This window comes from Thamnophis sirtalis, unplaced genomic scaffold (assembly GCF_051295495.1).
Source record: "Thamnophis sirtalis isolate CommonGarterSnake01/CBP01778 unplaced genomic scaffold, rThaSir2_p1.2 scaffold_6, whole genome shotgun sequence".
Classification (NCBI taxonomy): Eukaryota; Metazoa; Chordata; class Lepidosauria; order Squamata; family Natricidae; genus Thamnophis; species Thamnophis sirtalis.
The window spans coordinates 40,226,131-40,244,829 of record NW_028261386.1 but is presented as its reverse complement, the minus strand read 5'-3'; the positions used below and the strand labels follow the sequence as shown (position 1 = coordinate 40,244,829).

The window sequence follows — 18,699 nt, the reverse complement described above, 5'->3', positions numbered from 1 at the left end:
GACGGGACGGGGAGTGGGAGGGAGGCGGCAATGGAGGAGGCGGAAGAGGGACAGCAGTTTGGCGAACTGGCCAGCCCCTCTTCCCTCACAAACGCTCCGAAGAGCTTTGGGCGCGCTGGAAGGAGGCGCCGGAGGAAGCGCTCCAGCCGGAGCCCTTGAGCTGGGAAGAAGGGGCAACCAAGGACTGGGGGCGGGGGGGGGCTTGTTTCTGTCCAGAAGTCACGACCCCGAGGAGCGGCGGCCGGGAAGGGCTCTTCCCGCGTCGCTTGTAGTTGGTTCTCGCCGCTGATCCTTTGCAGCGTATTGCTCCCCCAACAGGCAAAACTTTCTATCCGCACACAGATCCACACACTGACGTCTTTTGCGCATTTCCTGCATTGGGGAGACAGACACACCGAGCGAGCGAGAGAGCGAGCGAGAGGGCCAGCTGGGGGAGCCTTCCTCGCCCAGCATCAGGCAAGCCTAGCCCGTGGCACAAGCCAGACCAGCGGCCTTGGGTTGGGGAGGGAAGGGCGGGAACCTCGTTTGCCGGCGTGAGATCTTTTTTTTTTTCTTTTCCCTTTTTTAAAACAAAAATGATCCTCTGAAAATAACAGAAAGAAAAAAGAGCCGCCCGCCTTTCCCGAGCAGGTCGATCGGGAGCAGCTTCTCCTCATGCATTGGCTTCGATCCCCTGGATCCTTGGCCTTGGAGGAGGAGGAGGAGGAGGCGGAGAAGGCGAGGAAGCTCCCGCAGCAGCCGAGGCGGATGTAAGGTTCCTCGGACTGTGTGATTTCCCCCCTCCCTCCCTCTCCCCTTCAGTCGGAAAGGCTGCGAAGTGGGCAGGGCTGCGCGCGTTAGGTTCGGTGTTCCTGGGTGTTTGCTTTTCTTTCCGACCCCTTTCCCCCCTCCCCTCCTCTCCCCTCCCTCCCCTCCCCTGTTGTTCCTGCCGCCGCCGCCGCCGCCGGCGCACAGGCAAGTCAGCAGCAGAGCGTGAGCGCCGGATTGCTTTCAGCGGAGGACTGCTCAAGGATTACGCTCTTTAAAGAGAGAAAGACGACGCCGGGGGGGAAGTCTTTCTTTTAAGAAAATAATAATAATAATAATATCTACGCATATACATATATAGCTCTCGAGACGTCCCTCTATTCCACCCCGCTCCCAAGGATTCTTTTGAATGTGCTGCGATCGCATTTTGGATTTCTGCAAGCAGGAACGCGATCCCTCTCCCCTTCCCCTCGGCCCCCCTCACCCCCGCCTTTTGTTTTTCCGTTTAAAAAAAACACACGGAGAGGCCAGTCTCTCTGAAATATATGCCTCTGTGTTTGCATGCATGCATGTGTGTGTGTATATATATACACATGCGTGCACACATGAATGTATGCCTGTATGCATTCAGTGGGTGTCGCAAGGGGGAAAACTAGCCAAAGCCACCGAAAGGAGCCCCCTGCACCCACCCACCCCCCACTTCACTTAAACCTGCCTTCTTATTTATTGAGACATCTCCCAGAAACCTTCCTGGCTCCGGAGCGTGCTTAATCCCAAGAAAAAGGAAAGCCATCTAATCATGGTGGTTTTTAATGGCATGCTGAAAATCAAAATCTGCGAGGCGGTGAATCTCAAACCCACCCCTTGGTCGCTACGGCATGCGGTGGGTCCCAGGCCACAGACCTTTCTACTGGACCCATACATCGCCCTCAATGTGGACGATTTCAGGATCGGGCAGACCTCCACCAAGCAGAAAACCAACAGCCCTGCCTGGAACGATGAATTTGTCACCGATGTTAACAACGGCAGAAAGATTGAAATGGCCGTTTTCCACGATGCCCCCATCGGGTACGACGATTTTGTGGCTAACTGTACCATCCAGTTTGAGGACTTGCTGCAGAACGGGAGTCGGCACTTCGAGGACTGGGTGAGTGCTCCGGAGGAAGTGCATAGCAGGGTCAGGTTGTTTTTGTGGCTTTGAGCTAGATGGAGGTTTACCCCCTTTGTTTGACAGATGTATCTCAACCACGCTGGCTTATCTTGGACGGAGGGCTCAAGCAGGTGGCTGTTTGACATAGTACATAAGAGATGTGGTGTCTCAAATCTGCCTTGTGAAAAGGGAGATGTGCCTTTTCTTTCTTTCTTTCTTTCTTTCTTTCTTTCTTTCTTTCTTTCTTTCTTTCTTTCTTTCTTTCAGAAAAAGACAGTGTAGTCTGAATCTTGATAGCTAGGATTTAGGGTCCTCAGCTCTGCCACTGACTTAAATACCCCAAAAGACATCTAGCTAAATATTCTATTTCTCTACTTCATGGTTAGGTTTTGTTGCCATTTGGTCATCTATTCATTCAGCTTCTAACCCACTGTAATTTGTGAGGACTCCCAGCCATTAACAAACTTATATTCATAACACGACTCTCCACGGCCAGATAAATGAAGTATCCAGAAATAAATAAGTTCCCCCAAACCAAACCTAACATCTTCTGATCATCAGGATATCACATTTGCCCATTTTGTTTCCCAGAAGTAAGATGTATATTTTTTTGCCATTGCAGCCCAGCTCAACTCTTTTAAGTGCTGATGGTAAAATCCAGGTTCTGGAGATTTTTTCTCTGTTTTGTGCCCTCCATGCATAGTGTTCCAAAACAGGAACCTCAGAATTCTTAGATATGATTCTCCGATTTGGAGATATCCTTCATCTGCTTTGTTTTCAGCCATCAGGATGGACAGGCTGAGTGTTTGAAAGAACGTTAACTTAGGCTCTGGCAACACGTTTATTTAGCTTTTCAGGAAGTCATGATGCAACAGGATTGGGGTGACAAACTTTATCGAACACCACACAGCAGGCTGGGACTGACTGATAGAACCTGAACCCTGGCTTTAGATATGAATCTAGAGGAGTCAATCAATGATGATCTTGATTCAGGCTGAGCAAGAGCTTTGAGCAGAGATTCTTTCAGGTCCATTTGCCCCAGAGATTTCACATAGGGTGACCTCACTAAAAAGACTTGAGTTTGTATGCCTCATTTGTTTATTAACCTGGTTTTGGGTAGAAAATAACAAACGAACTGGGAGATCAGCATAGATCCTCACATCCCTCAGTTGTTTCTATATCCACTGTGCGTGGAGTAGAGAAAGTGCGAGAATCTCATAGAGACAAAGTAACATTTTCAACAGGCGGGCACAACGTGTTCTAGGTGATATTTGCAAGGATTACACAGCATAACTATGGACAGTTCCACAGTACTGCTTTGCACCATCTTGGGATCCCTTTCAAATCCGACAGCCTCAACAATATTTCTTTGTTCATTTTCATATAATTGTTTTCAATTTGTTAGAAATGCCAATCTGAAGGGAAATTCTACATAGAGAGGTCCAGCGTACAGTTCCCAGAGCTTCTCTTCCTGTACAAAATGTTTAAAACTTATCTCCTCTACCACAGCAAGATGCAACAATAGTCAAGACAAATGGGGGGGAGGGGGACTGGTTGCATTTCACTTTCACAATTCATGGCGATGCTGAGTTTAATAGAGGATTGGTGACAAGGCAATTGGGAAGCCTTTGAAATATTTCATATTTACAATTGATCTTCCTTCATGCTGTCCAAATAGTCTGTTAGATTTTTATTTTTTTGCAGACAACTGGACAGATACGTATAAGTAAATGCACTGAAAAATATCAATAAGAGGAGGGGGTGTTAACAGTTACTTTATTCCATTTTTCTGAGGGCAGGGATGGAATGGCTTTTGTCCATCACAACTGCTATTACAGAGTGAGAGACACTGATTGGAGGAGAGTGTTTGCACTCTATTGATCAGACGGGGAAAGAGGCTGAATACAGATTAGATCATGGTGTGGGGTGTTTTATTTTGCATTTGGCAGAAATGAAGATAGTTTTGGGTGAACTTCAATGTACAGTGTTAAGGATAGGGAAGGACAAACTCTGGTAGAGAAGAACACAAATAAAATTGGATGTAATAAAATATAATATTTAATATAAAGCAATTAACAGTGGCTGTATGCTGTAAAAAATAAAGTTCTCGAAGACTGCTATAAGAATTGGGTAGTAGATAAGCCTGTGATGTAATTCTTCTCCATTTTTAAAAGTAATTCTTTGTATTATCTGTGTATATCTGTTCAAAATGTATTAAAGTCCAGAGATAAATTCAGTGGTAAAAAAATTGAGTAAGTGCAATTTTGGCCCCAATTTTTGAGAACTATTTTTCTTGGGACTATTTCCAGCACTTGGCTAAATGCATTTTATTGAACTCTTATTTGGAGAGTATATTTTGAGTTCAGATGAAAGTCAGCAAACCTTTGAACTGTTGTGAGTGCACAAATTTTGATTTCTTGACCTTTCAGAATTTTCTTAAGGTAGCAGAATAAACCTCATTCTTCAGAGGATGCGCAAACTCCTGAACTAAAATATATTTGTTAGAATCTTCTAGAAGTCATTATTGGTGTGATTAATTGTGTGCATGCGCATGTGATGTACAAACATTTTATCATATTTAAGAATCCTTTACCAGGTCAACCCTATTCCTATTTTATAAATGTGGGAATTGAGGCCAAGACTAGTAAAATATGATGATTTTTGTCATGCATTGCCTATTTCTCTTGGGTGTGTACTCCAGACAGCAATATCGTCTATCTAGAACCTCCTTTTTTTTACTGCTTCTTTCATCTTTTGTTCTTACCACGCACAAAATTCAATAAAGGGAAAATACAGACAGGCAGGATCACATCTTTTGATTGGTAGCATTAGTAATATTTTGTTTTAAACCATGCCAAGAGTGACTTATAACATCATAATATTACACAGCATATGATTTAGACTGGATTTGGCATTTTTATCCACCTATTGAGTGCTTCAAGGGGACTTGGGAGGATGATGATGATGATATGAGCAGAGAAAGACTGAGCATTTACAAGAAAACAGATGATGCTGGGTGAGGTCATACATGGGTTCTGGGTCAGGGATTATTAATATAGATTCTCATGAAGCTGCAACTAAAAATTCAGACTTGTGAAATAAATGTGGGTTATTTTGTTTTCTTAAACAGAGAATGACTTTGGCAAGGTCTGAAGCAAAGGCTTTCCCCAATCCCATAACTAGGTAACTGTTATTTTTAAATGAATTGATTATAAAGTCTAAGCTCTCTATTCCTTGGGACCAAAATCTCCTTTTGGATACAAGAAAAAAATGTCAAAGAGGCAAAAGAAGAAAAAAAACCTAAATGAGCCATGTAGTAATACTTCCTAGAGTTCAAGTGTCCAGATGGCAAAAAAAATCACTATTTTGGGGAGGTGATAGTCCACAAACCTTAAAAAAAATGCTTTCAGTTTGCTTTTGCAGGTACGGCAGAACTGAGTGTGAAACAATAAATGTATTTGCTTAGGTTTATCTGCTCATGTTCTCATTTCACACGAAGCACTAAGAAGCTGAGGCTTGCAAGAGTTTTCCTTTTTACAAAATGACTTGCTGCTTCAGTTTTATATCTCAGTCTTTAGAAATCAACTGCAGAACAGATAATGATGAACAAAGCACTTCACGGAAGTCAAAGAAAACATTGCTTTGTTGAGAGGTCTCTAACCATCACATGGCTGAAGTCATATGTTGCAGCCACCTTGCTAAAACTGTCAATCTGACCAGGGAGTTGATAGAAAACAGTCTGGCAATTCAGTGTACAGGTTCTTAATGATTCTGTGATGTGTGACAATATAGATATAAGGCAATACAGCTGCTTTATGGGTTGTGCAGAGTGAAATCTAGGGCTGCTCTCTATTCAGCAAAGAATTACAAACAATCCTAGCTCACCAAGATGTAAAAACTGAATTATATAACATTTTGATCTGTTATATTTGTTGGTGTATTCTTAAAAAAGTTATACATCTATAGTATATGAATTAATATTTAGCACATGCTCACCAACGTTAGCAAAAAGAAGCAGCGAGCAAGGCAAATATAATAATTTGGTTTTGAAGAAATCATGAGAGTTGTTAAAATTGTTCTTAATAGGAAGCAAAATGAAGGGTACTACCACAATTGTCTATTAAAATTCATAACATGGCTACCAATTCCAGGTCTTGAAAGAGAAACAATGACTGTGTTTTCAGGTCTGAAATAAATTATAATTAGGGTTCCCTGACAGTAGCTTTCTGATTTTTTGAAAAAAACAACAACCAAACGATAAATCAGATATTTCTAAGCTGCGTGTTCAGCGCTAGACCAATGTGTTAAAATTAGTTGAAGAAATAAATGGTGTCAACATATGTTGAAATGCAATATACGTGAATCATTTTAAAGAAGCTAGTGACATTTAAGATGTTTAACTTCATTTCTGATTCTGCCTTCCTTGGCAGATAATTGTGCTGGTTGGCTGTAATGATTCCTTTTTAACCTTTGAAAGTGATGCACGGCATATCCTGCCTATGATTATATCTTGCATCTGCCTATGAAACAGGTCTTCCTCACCTCACCTCCCCAGTAGACAAGATGGACAGCTACATCCCATAAATAAAGCATACTTAGGCCCATGTTTGCATGCATTTACATTGTAATCAATTTTGCGGTAAAATCCAAATAGATGTGATTTGAATCCAGTTACATCACTCAATAGATAGGTTCCGGTATATACTTTGAATTATTACATGGCTCTTACATGGAGCTTTTCACACAATAATTCCAAATAACAAAAAATAAGGTTTTTAAAAAATAAATAAATAAATCCATACTTAATAAGCTTCTGAGGTTTGTTTCATTCCTCTTTTATGTTTGGGTTTGTTTAAAACGTGTATTACTTTGTAACCACTCCTTTGACAACGTTATTGTAATAAGATTTATAGAGGAGAGCTGAGGTTCATTTGAGTAGTACTTTTACTGCATGCAGTGAGATCTTGGACCAAACCCTGGTCTACCCTATTCTGGAAAGCTGTTGCCAGTGAATATAAACATTGCTGAATTAGATAGACCAGTGGAAATATACAGCTACTTCTTTTGTTCCTACTAAGAAGAGGGTTATTTTTCCATTTTAATATACCGTAATAGAGTATACAGTAATGGAAGGTATTAGATTACGTTTATGTTTATGTTTATGTTTATTAAATTTGTATGCCGCCCCACTCCCGAGGGACTCGGGGCGGCTAACAACCAGAGGAAGGGGGGGGGATACAATAAGACAAAAGACAGACAAAATAAAAACAACAACAGTCATAACGATTCAAGTGGGGCTGGAAGTCCATCAGCCCCAGGCCTGCCGGAACAACCAGGTCTTTGTGGCTTTGCGGAAAGCCTGGAGGGTAGTGAGGGTCCGGATCTCCACGGGGAGATCGTTCCAGAGGGCCGGAGCAGCCATAGAGAAGGCCCTCCCCCAAGGATTTGCCAGTTGGCATTGGCTGGCGGATGGAGTTCGGAGGAGGCCTAATCTGTAGGATCTGATCGGTCGAAGGGAGGTAATTGGCTATTTAGTTATTTTCTTTGTCGCTTGAACTCTGGCAGGACAGCTGCTGTCCTTTAAATTTATTTCTTTCTTTATCTTTGCAGAACTAATAAGGTGCTGGGAAACCTCTGATAAGTGTTGCAAGGCATTGGGGAAGTTCAAAAGAGAATTATTGAGATGCCTTGAAAAGTCAATTTATCTTGTTTGGTTTACTGATTAATGCAGTGATTGGATCATTTAAAACATTACTTATTAATTGTAATTATCTCTATCCCATTTTCTAGGATAACATTATTCCCAAAACTGCTTACAAGTGATTGTGTTTATAAATCAAAATAGAATAAATATTCCTTAAAAGCACAGATAGACATTTTTAGGATTATGGCTCTGAAATAATGGGCAGAACTGGACAATGGGGGGACTTGGCTCTGGAACAATTGGGGGGGGGGAGACCTGAGGTGTCATTGACTTGTTATTATTTGTATCATTTCAGCTTATATTCTACCTTTCTTCTTCTAGGCACTCAAGGTGGCTAACATTCCCAAATGATCAGAATTTTCTCAATCACAAATGTCTATATTTTCTGTATCATAGAAGAATTGTGGAGAACTTGTATGTAGAATGGCACCAGAGTCTATGCTGCATACTAAGGGTAACACAGTATTGTTTGGGTTCTTCATTTCCTCCAAGTCATATTCCATAGGCATTTCAATACCAACCGAGGTAACAGCATCAATGCACCTCAACCAAGACTGGCATCGCAAGCTCTTACATAAAAACAACCAGCGAGGTTCACTCTTCCAAGCAATAGCAATATAGCAATAGCAGTAGACTTATATACCGCTTCATAGGGCTTTCAGCCCTCTCTAAGCGGTTTACAGAGAGTCAGCATATTGCCCCCAACAATCTGGGTCCTCATTTTACCCACCTCGGAAGGATGGAAGGCTGAGTCAACCCTGAGCCGGTGAGATTTGAACTGCTGAACTGCTGATCTAGCAGTAGCCTGCAGTGCTGCATTTAACCACTGCGCCACCTTGGCTCTTTGATGCTATGATCTAGCTTGAGAATGAAACATCTGCAGGGAACTAAATCACAAAGAATTGAACAGTTGAACCTTGACCTATATGTGTTCTCTACTTTGGAATGGTTTGGTTTGATAGTGAGAGCATAGCTCTTACTTGGTTAGTTGTTTCTCCTGCTTTGGTTATCAAAATTTATTAAGCTTATTGAAACAGGTGATCTGAGATTGTTTTTAAATTGTTAAGGCATCAGGCTAGAAAGCAAGAAACCTTGAGTTCAACTCCCGCCTTAGCCATAAGTGAACTGAGTGATCTTGGGCCAGCCACTCTCTTCTCAGCCCAACTCACTTACAACAATAGTGTTGTTGTGAGGAAAATAGGAGGAGGAACATGTTTTGAATATGTTCACCACCTTGAATTATTTATAAATAATTATAAATAATCAAATTTTGAAGTCACAGACAGAGCCAAGGTGGCACAGTGGTTAGAGTGCAGCACTGCAGGATACTTCAGCTGACTGCTAGCTGCAGTACGGCAGTTCAAATCTCACTGGCTCAGGGTTGACTCAGCCTTCTATCCTTCCAAGGTGGGTAAAATGAGGGCCCAAATTGTTGGGAGCAATATGCTGACTCTGTAAACTGCTTAGAGAGGGCTGTAAAAGCACTATGAAGTGGTATATAAGTCTAAGTGCTATTGCTATTGCTATTTTTCACTGGAAGCTGCATCATGAGTCTCATTAGTAAATTTTCATATTAAGTTACCTTAGATCTTCTTACATTTGAATATTCCTTTTCCTCTCACCCCCCCTTCCCACTTTATGCTTCTCCCATAAATAACCAAAAGAAAAGAAGTTGATACCACTGATATTTTACATCTGGATGTTCTAAAAGGGGGTTATGCCCTGCACATTAAAGACCAACGATTTTTAAGATCATAGCATGTTTGTTTTTCACCTGTAGGGAGATGTTAGCTATTTTCCTCTCAGTTAGGACTGTGATGTAGATTGATTCCATGGTTACAGAGCAAATGCTTGCAACAATACACAAATACGGAACTAGGAATCACAATAGCACTGAAAGAACATTTATTTGAAAGCCATGTAGGGGCTACAGACTGTGTAGCAGTCTGCCAAATAATGCAGCCCCTGTACTCATTATCATGGCTATTTAATATCTGTATCTCCAAAAGTATTATCAGTAGGGGCCTTTGTGTAATATGATTGTTCCAGTGTATCAGATGATTAATGGTAGGAAGAGGCACCGAGAAGTGTTTAAGGTCAGCTTCCCTAATCTGGTGCCCACCAGATGTTCTGGATCTACAACTTCCAGCATTCTCCAATAGCAGTTCTAGAGTTCCATTTCTTGCACATACATCTGAGTTTCCCATTCAATCCAAGTGGCTCCTTAGATGAGAACCAAATGCTAAAACAATAATTTATAGGCTATACTATTATGTTGGAATGGATTTTCTTTTTTTAGAGCTTGAATGTTACTTTTTGCTTGGACAATGATCTCAGTTATGGTGAACAATTGAGCAACGTGGTTAAGGTTTAGGGCCATAATAGAGGATGAAAGAGAATTACAAATCTTCTATAATGATTCCACCCTAATTATGACACAAAGATGCTGGATAATTTATCTTACAATGTATTAGTAGACTACATGTTTGTGTTGTCTCCTCTTCTAATATTTGTTAATTTGGATTTTTAGCTTTTCACCAATACAATAGTACATATTACCAAATTCATGTATGCTGTGTCCTATACCTTTTCCATATCATGTTCCTATCCACTGGAGATAGGAGGGATAATTGTCATACTCTTTTATTTTACTGATGCCATTTTCTTGTATGCCTTGTAATTATGTGATAACTAGAAATTAAAATTCCAAGGCCTGTGATGTTATTTTTGTGCTTGAAGCATAACAGCAGGCCTGATGTGCTGCAGTTAAAATATTTTAGATATATTTACCTAATATGATGGAAGTATACAATTGAAGCTTTGTTCATTTTTATTTAAAAGTAAGCTCTAATGCAAAAAGAAATATGCTGTCCTTGAAAATAGCTAGCATTAAGTAAACAGCAAGTCTCTAAGCCAGCTGATTTGTAGGAAGAGCAGCACTTTGGATTCAAAGGTGCTTCAGAGAAGGTATGAGTGCATAGGTTATACTTGTTGACATCAAACATCTCCTTTTAGCTGGGTTCTCATGGTAGCAATATGCTTTTGAAGTAAGGAGGCAACAACTGCATGTCCACACCCATTCCAAAGCAGCTTGTGACACCTGTTGTGTCTCTTTATTTCTAATACAGGTAGTTCCTCGATTTATGATCACAATTAAGTCCAAAACTTCTGTTGCTAAGCAAGACATTTGTTAAGTGAATTTTGCCCCATTTTACAACTTTCCTTGCCACAATTAAGTAAATCACTGCGATTGTCAAACTATTAACATAGTTGTTAAGTGAATCTGGCTTCCCCATTGACTGGGCTTGTCGGAAGGTCACTGGGACACTGCAACCATCATAAATATGAGTCCATTACCAAGCATGTGGATTTTGATCATGTGACCATGGGAATGCTGCAACAGTCGTATGTGTGAAAATAGTCATAACTCACTTTTTTCAGTGACTTGTAACTTCAAACCATCACTAAATGAACTGTTGTAAATTGAGGACTAACTGTACATATTTTCCAGAGATAGTACATGAGCCCATAAAAGGAAGGGGGGGCTTTAAGCAGCAACAGACGATGACTACTACTACTACTACTACTACTACTACTACTACTACTACTACCACCACCACCACCACCACCACCACCACCACCACCACCACCACCACTAATATTATACTTAGGATGATGATTGCTCATACAGTCCAATATTTATCCTGGATTTGGCATTTTTATTCAATTATCAGGTCCTTCACAAGCACATGGGATAGGCAGATTTGATGGTATTAAAGATATTGTTGCAGGATGTGACCTGTTCCGAATAAAGCTGCTTTTTGCCATTGGCTGGTGGTGATTTTATCAATGCTGGTGATGTTGAAGTGGTGCTCCAGATGTTTTGAGATTGCATAAAGGTAAAGGTTCCCCTTGCACAAGTGTGCTAGTCGTTTCCAACTCTAGGGCGCGGTGCTCATTTCCGTTTCTAAGCCAAAGAGCCAGCACTGTCCGAAGACATCTGTGCTGACCGATTCTTGATGTATTCTGCCTTTTCCTCCCCCATTTCTGCTGTTATTACTAGTTCTTTCATTTTAGCTTCTTTTTATTCTTACTGTCTTCCTTCATCCAAGCTGCATTCCTGTTGTACAAATAGTCCTCAACTTACAACAGTTCATTTAGTGACTAAGTTACACGGCATTGAAAAAAGTAACTTATTACCATTTTTTCACACTGATGACTTTTACAGCATCTTCATGGTCATGTGAATAAAATTGAGATGCTTGCCAACTGACTCATGACTGTTGCTGTCTCCCAGGATCATGTGATCACCTTTTGCAACTTTCTGACCAACAAAGTCAATGGGGAAGCCAGATTCACTTAATAGCCATGTTACTAATTTAACAACTGCAGTGATTTGTTTAACAAATGTATTAAGAAAAGTTGTAAAATGGGGCAAAATTCAGGTAACAAATTTCTCACTTAACATAAACTTTGGGCTTTATTATGGTCGTAAGCTGAGAGGACTATCTGTATTTCTTTGGTGCCCAGAACTGAACTGTTTCTTCTTTGTCAGGTGTTGAGTGGTTCATTGTAGATGAACCATCTCCATTGATGGATTGTTAGAAACATTTCTGATTCTACTGAAATTGGAGATTCTGCCTGTAGTGTGCAATTTGAGTTTCATTATCTGCTGATCTTCTTAGGTATATTTGTTATTTTCTGCCTTATTATTTCCAGTACTTCCTTTATTTTCCTTGTTTTTCTCAGTGACTACATGATCAGTTATTCTTTTTGTTCTTTAACTTCTGATATTTTCTGACCTGATTTTCCATTTTGTTGTGTACTTCTTTTCTTGCCGATTTTGTATCCAAAGTATTCAATTATAACTGCAGCTCTGCTGTACATTAATTGATGGGTTTCTTTGCAGTGAATTGATTCTTATATTTGATATTACACTATTGACATCTTTTGATATTTGTGCTAGTTGTTTGGAACAAGCTTCAGTGCAAGCAACCTTATTTTGTTTTTGGCTGTTCTAGATGCTCTGTTATTCTATTATTTCAATTCTCTTCTGCTTTAATTAGAAGGTTTTGTTCATTTTGTGGAAAGAGTGCCTGGTTTAGGAGTGAAAACAGTTCAGTAACATTGCTAGCTTCTACTATTGCTGACTCTCTCTGGTTTGCTTCTACAATGTGAGCTACTTCTGGCAAGACTTTGATTTCTTTGTCCTGGGTAGAACTTTTCAGTTCTTCCAATTCTGCTTCAGTGAATATTTTATTTTGTATTATGAAATTGATGTTTATCTTCTAACATATATTATATTATTTCCGATTCTGGATACTGTTCTTTCCAAGATGGTGCTTTTTTTAAAAAAAAATATTCTCGTCTTGCTGGACTTGAGTTGTAATAACAGATCATTATTTCTTTGTTTTTGACCTTTGTATATTGTGATAGGTAAACAACTTTTCTTCCAGTAATCCTGCAGCTGCTGGCCCTGGTTGCTCAGTCAACAGTCCTGAGTCCTATGTCACCAGATGTTCAGGAACTCCAACTCCTTGTTGACCCTGGCAACGACCAATCTGGTATGGGGTTCTATAAATTACATCTCACCATATTGTTTATGGAAAAACACTCTTTTTTTGGTGTGGCTCCTTTGATGAGATTCTTGTAGCATGGTCGAGTCTCTGATATAGCTGTAATCTTCTACAGAGCATGTGAGCCCCGCAACCACATCACTACACATTGTAGGTTATTATTATTAATTAAACTTGTATGCCATCTAACTCCCAATGACACTCAGCAGCTCAGAAGAATGAAAAGATAAAATAGATAAAATAAGATAAACTTTGTCATTTTTTATTGTGAGTGCACTGGCATACATTAAAAATGAAATTTTGCTGCCTGCTTTCAAAATAAGCTATAAAAGAAATTACAATAAAACAAAAAAAGGAAAGATAAAATATGGCAAGAATGACAAATGAGATGGAATGAAGCAAAGTACCTCATTGTCCCTCACCATGGCTCTTCTAAACAACATCAGAGTGTGGACCATCTAGATTTGAAGGGGAATGTCATTTCAGAGAGCAGGTGTTGCTGCTACAGAGAGAATGTACTTCTAGGATCCTGAGAGATGACACTGTTTAATCAAGGAACCTGAAATATGCTAATCCTGCAAGACTGAATTGGCCAGGCAGATTCTGTGGGAGGCAAGTCCTGTGCCATGAAGGGCTTTATAGATAACAACTAAGATCCCAAACTAACCCAGAAGCCAACTGTATGTGTATGTGTATGTGTGTGTTCCATGTTTTCTATTTATACAATGGAGCTATTAATATCTTTCATTTTTAATCTTTTGCAGTATGTTAAGTCATATCAGTAACAGGGCTTTGAAAAAGGTTTGAAAGTCATGCTTTGGCCCTCTCATGAGTACAGCTTCTTCCTGCTATTCAATAAAGTAGCCTTGCTGTTTAGATTTCCATAGCAGTCGGTGCTAAGAACTTATCTCCTTAAAACTTCATCTCCTTTTACTCTTGTACAGAAGCTTGGGAAAAAAAACCTGGGTATTTTAATGAACAACTGAGGGGTGCTCTGCTCACATGAGGCCAAATATATATTTCTGAGTCATTTTCAGTCATGCTAAAATAATTTCAGCAATTACTAACTGTAATCATTCCTGCATAGATATACTTTTTAAAAAGATGAATAAATAGGATTGTTACAATAACCCTGAAGCAGTTTTAAAACAGATATTAGGGGCTTCAGCTTAGTCATATCTGAAGTACTGTATTCCAATCATTTTCCAGCTGGGCACAGTCAGAGTGCTGTTGGCTTAGCTTCATTGCTCTGGCAGGCATAGATATTCTGTCAAAGGACTAAGTTTAAATAATACAGGAAATAATATAGCATATTTTTATGTATGCTGACTTTTGCATTCACAATTGAATTACCATGATTTGCCTTTTCAAGAGTTGGGGGTAGCCTGAGGTAAAATGGACAGCCAACAAAACAACAGCAGCAGTAGCAACAACAACAACAACAACAACAACAACAGCAATAATAAATAGTTCTCATAGAGAGTTATGGATTACAGTTGATTCGAGATGCATCTCTTCAAAAGCTTAGTCATTATAATGGTCTGACATGTTCAAAGGAGAGTGATTAAAATTTAGGGGCAGGGGATAAAGTTATATGAAGAAAGACGGTATTAAGTAGTTAGGCTGAAAATAGTAAAATTAATGGAAAAACATTTGGGCAGTGAAGGGAGAATTCTTCAGCATGTAATAGAAGTGTGAAAAAAAATCAAGGTTTTCAGTTGATAAACATGAATAATATTTTTTATTTGAAATTAGAGTCCTTCATATACTTATTTATGTGGTATTAAACATTACAGATATCTGTCAAAGAACATTGGATAGAATTTCAGAGTGATGGAGTTTTGTGCAAAGAAAAAGCAGCAGTGAAATAATTTTTGTTTTTCCTCCTTTCTCAGTGAAATAGAATTGAATGATTGGGCTTATGACAGAAATATGATAAGATTAATATGCTGGTCTTCTGAGTAAAATAAAGGAATCTAAAATAGTTTAGAAGATAGAATCAATTTTTTTCTTTGCATCTACCATGTGGGATGTTTTGTGTAAATATAAATAATAAATATCCCCATAACTAGAACAGAACAGAACAGAACAGAATAGAATAGAATAACATTTGAATGGACATTTGAAATCTTCTAGTCCAACCCCCTGCTTAGGCATGAAATCTAAATCACTTTTGACAAATGGTTATCCAACATCTTCTTAAAAACCTCCAGTTTTGGAGCATTCACTAGGTACAATGGTTAACTAGTTGTAACTACTAGACTACTGTAATAGAATGCTCCACTAGTAACAACTAGTGTGTTGTTACCTTTATTAATGTAGATTAGTACTAGCCCCACAGTGGATCTGTTCTGAACGGGATCAGAACAGATTCATACCTATGCACTCCATCTTGAAGAAATGGAAATCTGTTCTGATTCTCCCATTCTGTTCCAGGATTTAGGGACTGGTCAGCTCCAGTGGTTAGCTCTAATTGTTTTCCAATAGAAAATGAGAAAAACACATTTTATATGTTCTGGCCAAAACTAGAATTTTATAAACTGGGAACAAGTTTTTTGGGGAAAAAATCAAATAAAAAGAATTAATTAGAAAAATTGTATAACCATTTGGAACGTATTACCTAAGTGGGAATGATTAATAGTACTGATAAAGCATTTGGGAACATACAATTTAATAACTGAAAGCTGCAAATTACTTTTGTTACTTACTGTTGTTGTTGTATTTCCCTTCTTGTTTACCCTCCCAGCCCCTTGGGTTTGTTAGCCGCCCTGAGTCCCTCTGGGAATAGGGCGGCATATAAATACAATAAACCTTATAACCTTATAACCTTTTGCAATATACACTTTATTGCCAAAAGTATTCGCTCACCTGCCTTTACTCGCATATGAACTTACTGTATGACATCCCATTCCTAATCCATAGGGTTCAATATGACGTCGGTCCACCCTTTGCAGCTATAACAGCTTCAACTCTTCTGGGAAGGCTGTCCACAAGGTTCAGGAGTGTTTATGGGAATTTTTGACCATTCTTCCAGAAGCGCATTTGTGAGGTCACACACTCATGTTGGACGAGTTTATGTGGCCTACCACTTTGTGGCTGAGTTGCTGTCATTCCCAAACACTTCCCCGTTATTATAATACAGCTGACAGTTGATGTGGAACATTTGGGACCGAGGAAATTTCACGACTGGATTTGTTGCACAGGTGGCATCCTATCACAGTTCCACGCTGGAATTCACTGAGCTCCTGAGAGCGACCCATTCTTTCACAAATGTTTGTAAAAACAGTTTGCATGCCTAGGTACTTGATTTTATATACCTGTGGCCATGGAAGTGATTGGAGCACCTGATTCTGATTATTTGGATGGGTGAGAGAATACATTTGGCAATATAGTGTATTTTAAAGAAAATTGACCCTGAATTTTGAACATGGGGAAGGCACCAGACTGGGGAAGGCTAAACTGGTTTGTAATCATAAAATGTGTTTAGAAATTACTGCTACTGATTGGTGTAGCATGTATAATATTATATATCTAATATGATCTCTTTTGATCCTTCTATATTTATGAACAGTATACAAAAAATACACACACACACATACACACACATATATACACATACACACACACACACACACAGAGAGAGAGAGAGAGAGAGAGAGGGAGGGAGGGAGGGAGGGAGGGAGGGAGGGAGGGAGAGAGAGATACTGTCCCAGGTCCAGGGACATTGGAATGTTTCCTTTTATTGAACAGAGTGAGTTTTTTGTGGAGAGCAAGTGGATCTTGACACTCATACTTGCTTGTTCATTTGCCTTAAATCCAGTCTGCCACTACTACCCATAAGAGAGAGAGAGAGAGAAGTTTGAAGTTTGATTTTATTTATATGCCACCCTATTCCCTATAGGGACTCAGGGCGGCGAACAACTCAAACGGGAAAGGGAACATACAGATACAAAACAGACATTTAAAATAACCAACAACCACACCTGTCGAGAGGGGAAGGAGCTCATCAACCCCAGGCCTGCTGACACAGCCAGGTTTTAACAGCTTTTCGGAAGGCCAGGAGAGAGGTGAAGGTCCGAATCTCCGCGGGGAGTTCGTTCCAAAGGGCCGGAGCTGCAACAGAGAAGGCCTCCCCCGGGTCGTAGCCAGATGGCATTGGCTAGTAGATGGAACCCGGAGGAGGCCGACCCTGTGTGATCTAATGGGTCTTTGGGAGGTAATTGGCAGCAGGCGGTCTCTCAAGTACCCAGGTCCAATACCATGAAGGGCTTTATAAGTAATAACTAGCACCTTGAAGCGTATCTGGAGACCGATTGGAAGCCAGTGCAGCTCGTGGAGGATAGGTGTAACGTGGGTGTATCGAGGTACACCCACAATCACTCGCATGGCTGCATTCTGGACAAGTTGAAGTCTCCGAATGCTCTTCAAGGGCTGCCCCATGTAGAGCGCATTGCAGTAGTCCAGTCTTGAGGTCACGAGGGCATGAGTGACTGTTGCGAGTGCCTCCTGGTTCAGGTAGGGACGCAACTGGTGCACCAGGCGAACCTGGGCAAATGCCCCCCTGGTCACAGCCGACAAATGATGTTCTAAAGTCAGCTGTGGGTCCAGAAGGACTCCCAAGTTGTGAGCCCTGTCTGAGGGGCATAAAATTTCACCCCCCAGCCTGAGTGATGGAATACTAACCAAATTTTTGGGAGGGAAACACAACACTCGGTCTTGTCTGGATTGAGCACAAGCTTGTTAACCCCCATCCAGACCCTGACAGCCTCCAGGCACTGGCACATCACATCGAGAGAGAGAGAGAGAGAGAGAGAGAGAGAGAGAGAGAGAGAGAGAGAGAGAGAGAGAGAGAGAGAGAGAGAGAGAGAGAGAGATCAAAAGTCCAGTCCCACATACAATGTTATTTGAATTGCTTTAAAAGTTTGAATATGTTGCCATTTTTTCTAAATACTTCCTTACTTATTCAATGCATAGTTTTTGAACATTCCCAAGTACAGTAATATTATCTCTGAAAAAAAATATTAATAAAGCATATCTTAATTGGCCTGGGTGGGTTAGACTTTGAATATACTGTGTGTTTACATAGGTCTGCTGCAGTGGTAGGATTCAATTTTTTTTACTACCATCTTTTCTGTGGATGTGGCTTGGTTGGCGTGGCAGGGGAAGGATACTGTAAAATCTCCATTTCCTCCTGATGAGCTGGGACTCTGGAGGCAGAGAATAGATGGGGGCTGGGCCAGTCAGAGGTGGTATTTACCAGTTCTCTGAACTACTCAAAATTTCTGCTACCGGTTCTCCAGAACTGGTCAGAACCTGCTGAATATCACCTCTGGTCCGCTGATGGTGGAGCTTCTACAATGCAAACACTTTGCTTGTTCCAATTAAAGTGAGTTATCACAGGTTTTTATAGTACATTCTTCTGGTACATTAGTACAGTCCTTTGTTGCATTCTATGTAAGAATGCAATAAAGCTTCAATTTAAGCTTTATATGCTGGCCTGATTTTAAACTCTATGAAAAGAA

The 18,699-nt window shown here is 40.3% G+C and overlaps 1 protein-coding gene across 2 annotated transcripts in view; it reads left to right on the top strand.

Annotated features, from left to right (window-relative positions):
• Window positions 1-562: 562 nt before the first annotated feature.
• The window catches only part of PRKCE (protein kinase C epsilon), a 318,791-nt gene continuing 300,654 nt past the window's right edge, over window positions 563-18,699 (top strand). The window contains exon 1 of one of the 2 annotated variants that reach the window (XM_087717691.1): window positions 563-1,894. In XM_087717691.1, coding sequence (XP_087573817.1) covers window positions 1,547-1,894 — 348 coding nt within the window. In that variant the 5' untranslated portion in view covers window positions 563-1,546. The remainder of the gene's footprint in view (window positions 1,895-18,699) is intronic. The other variant, XM_087717692.1, reaches the window with a different exon arrangement.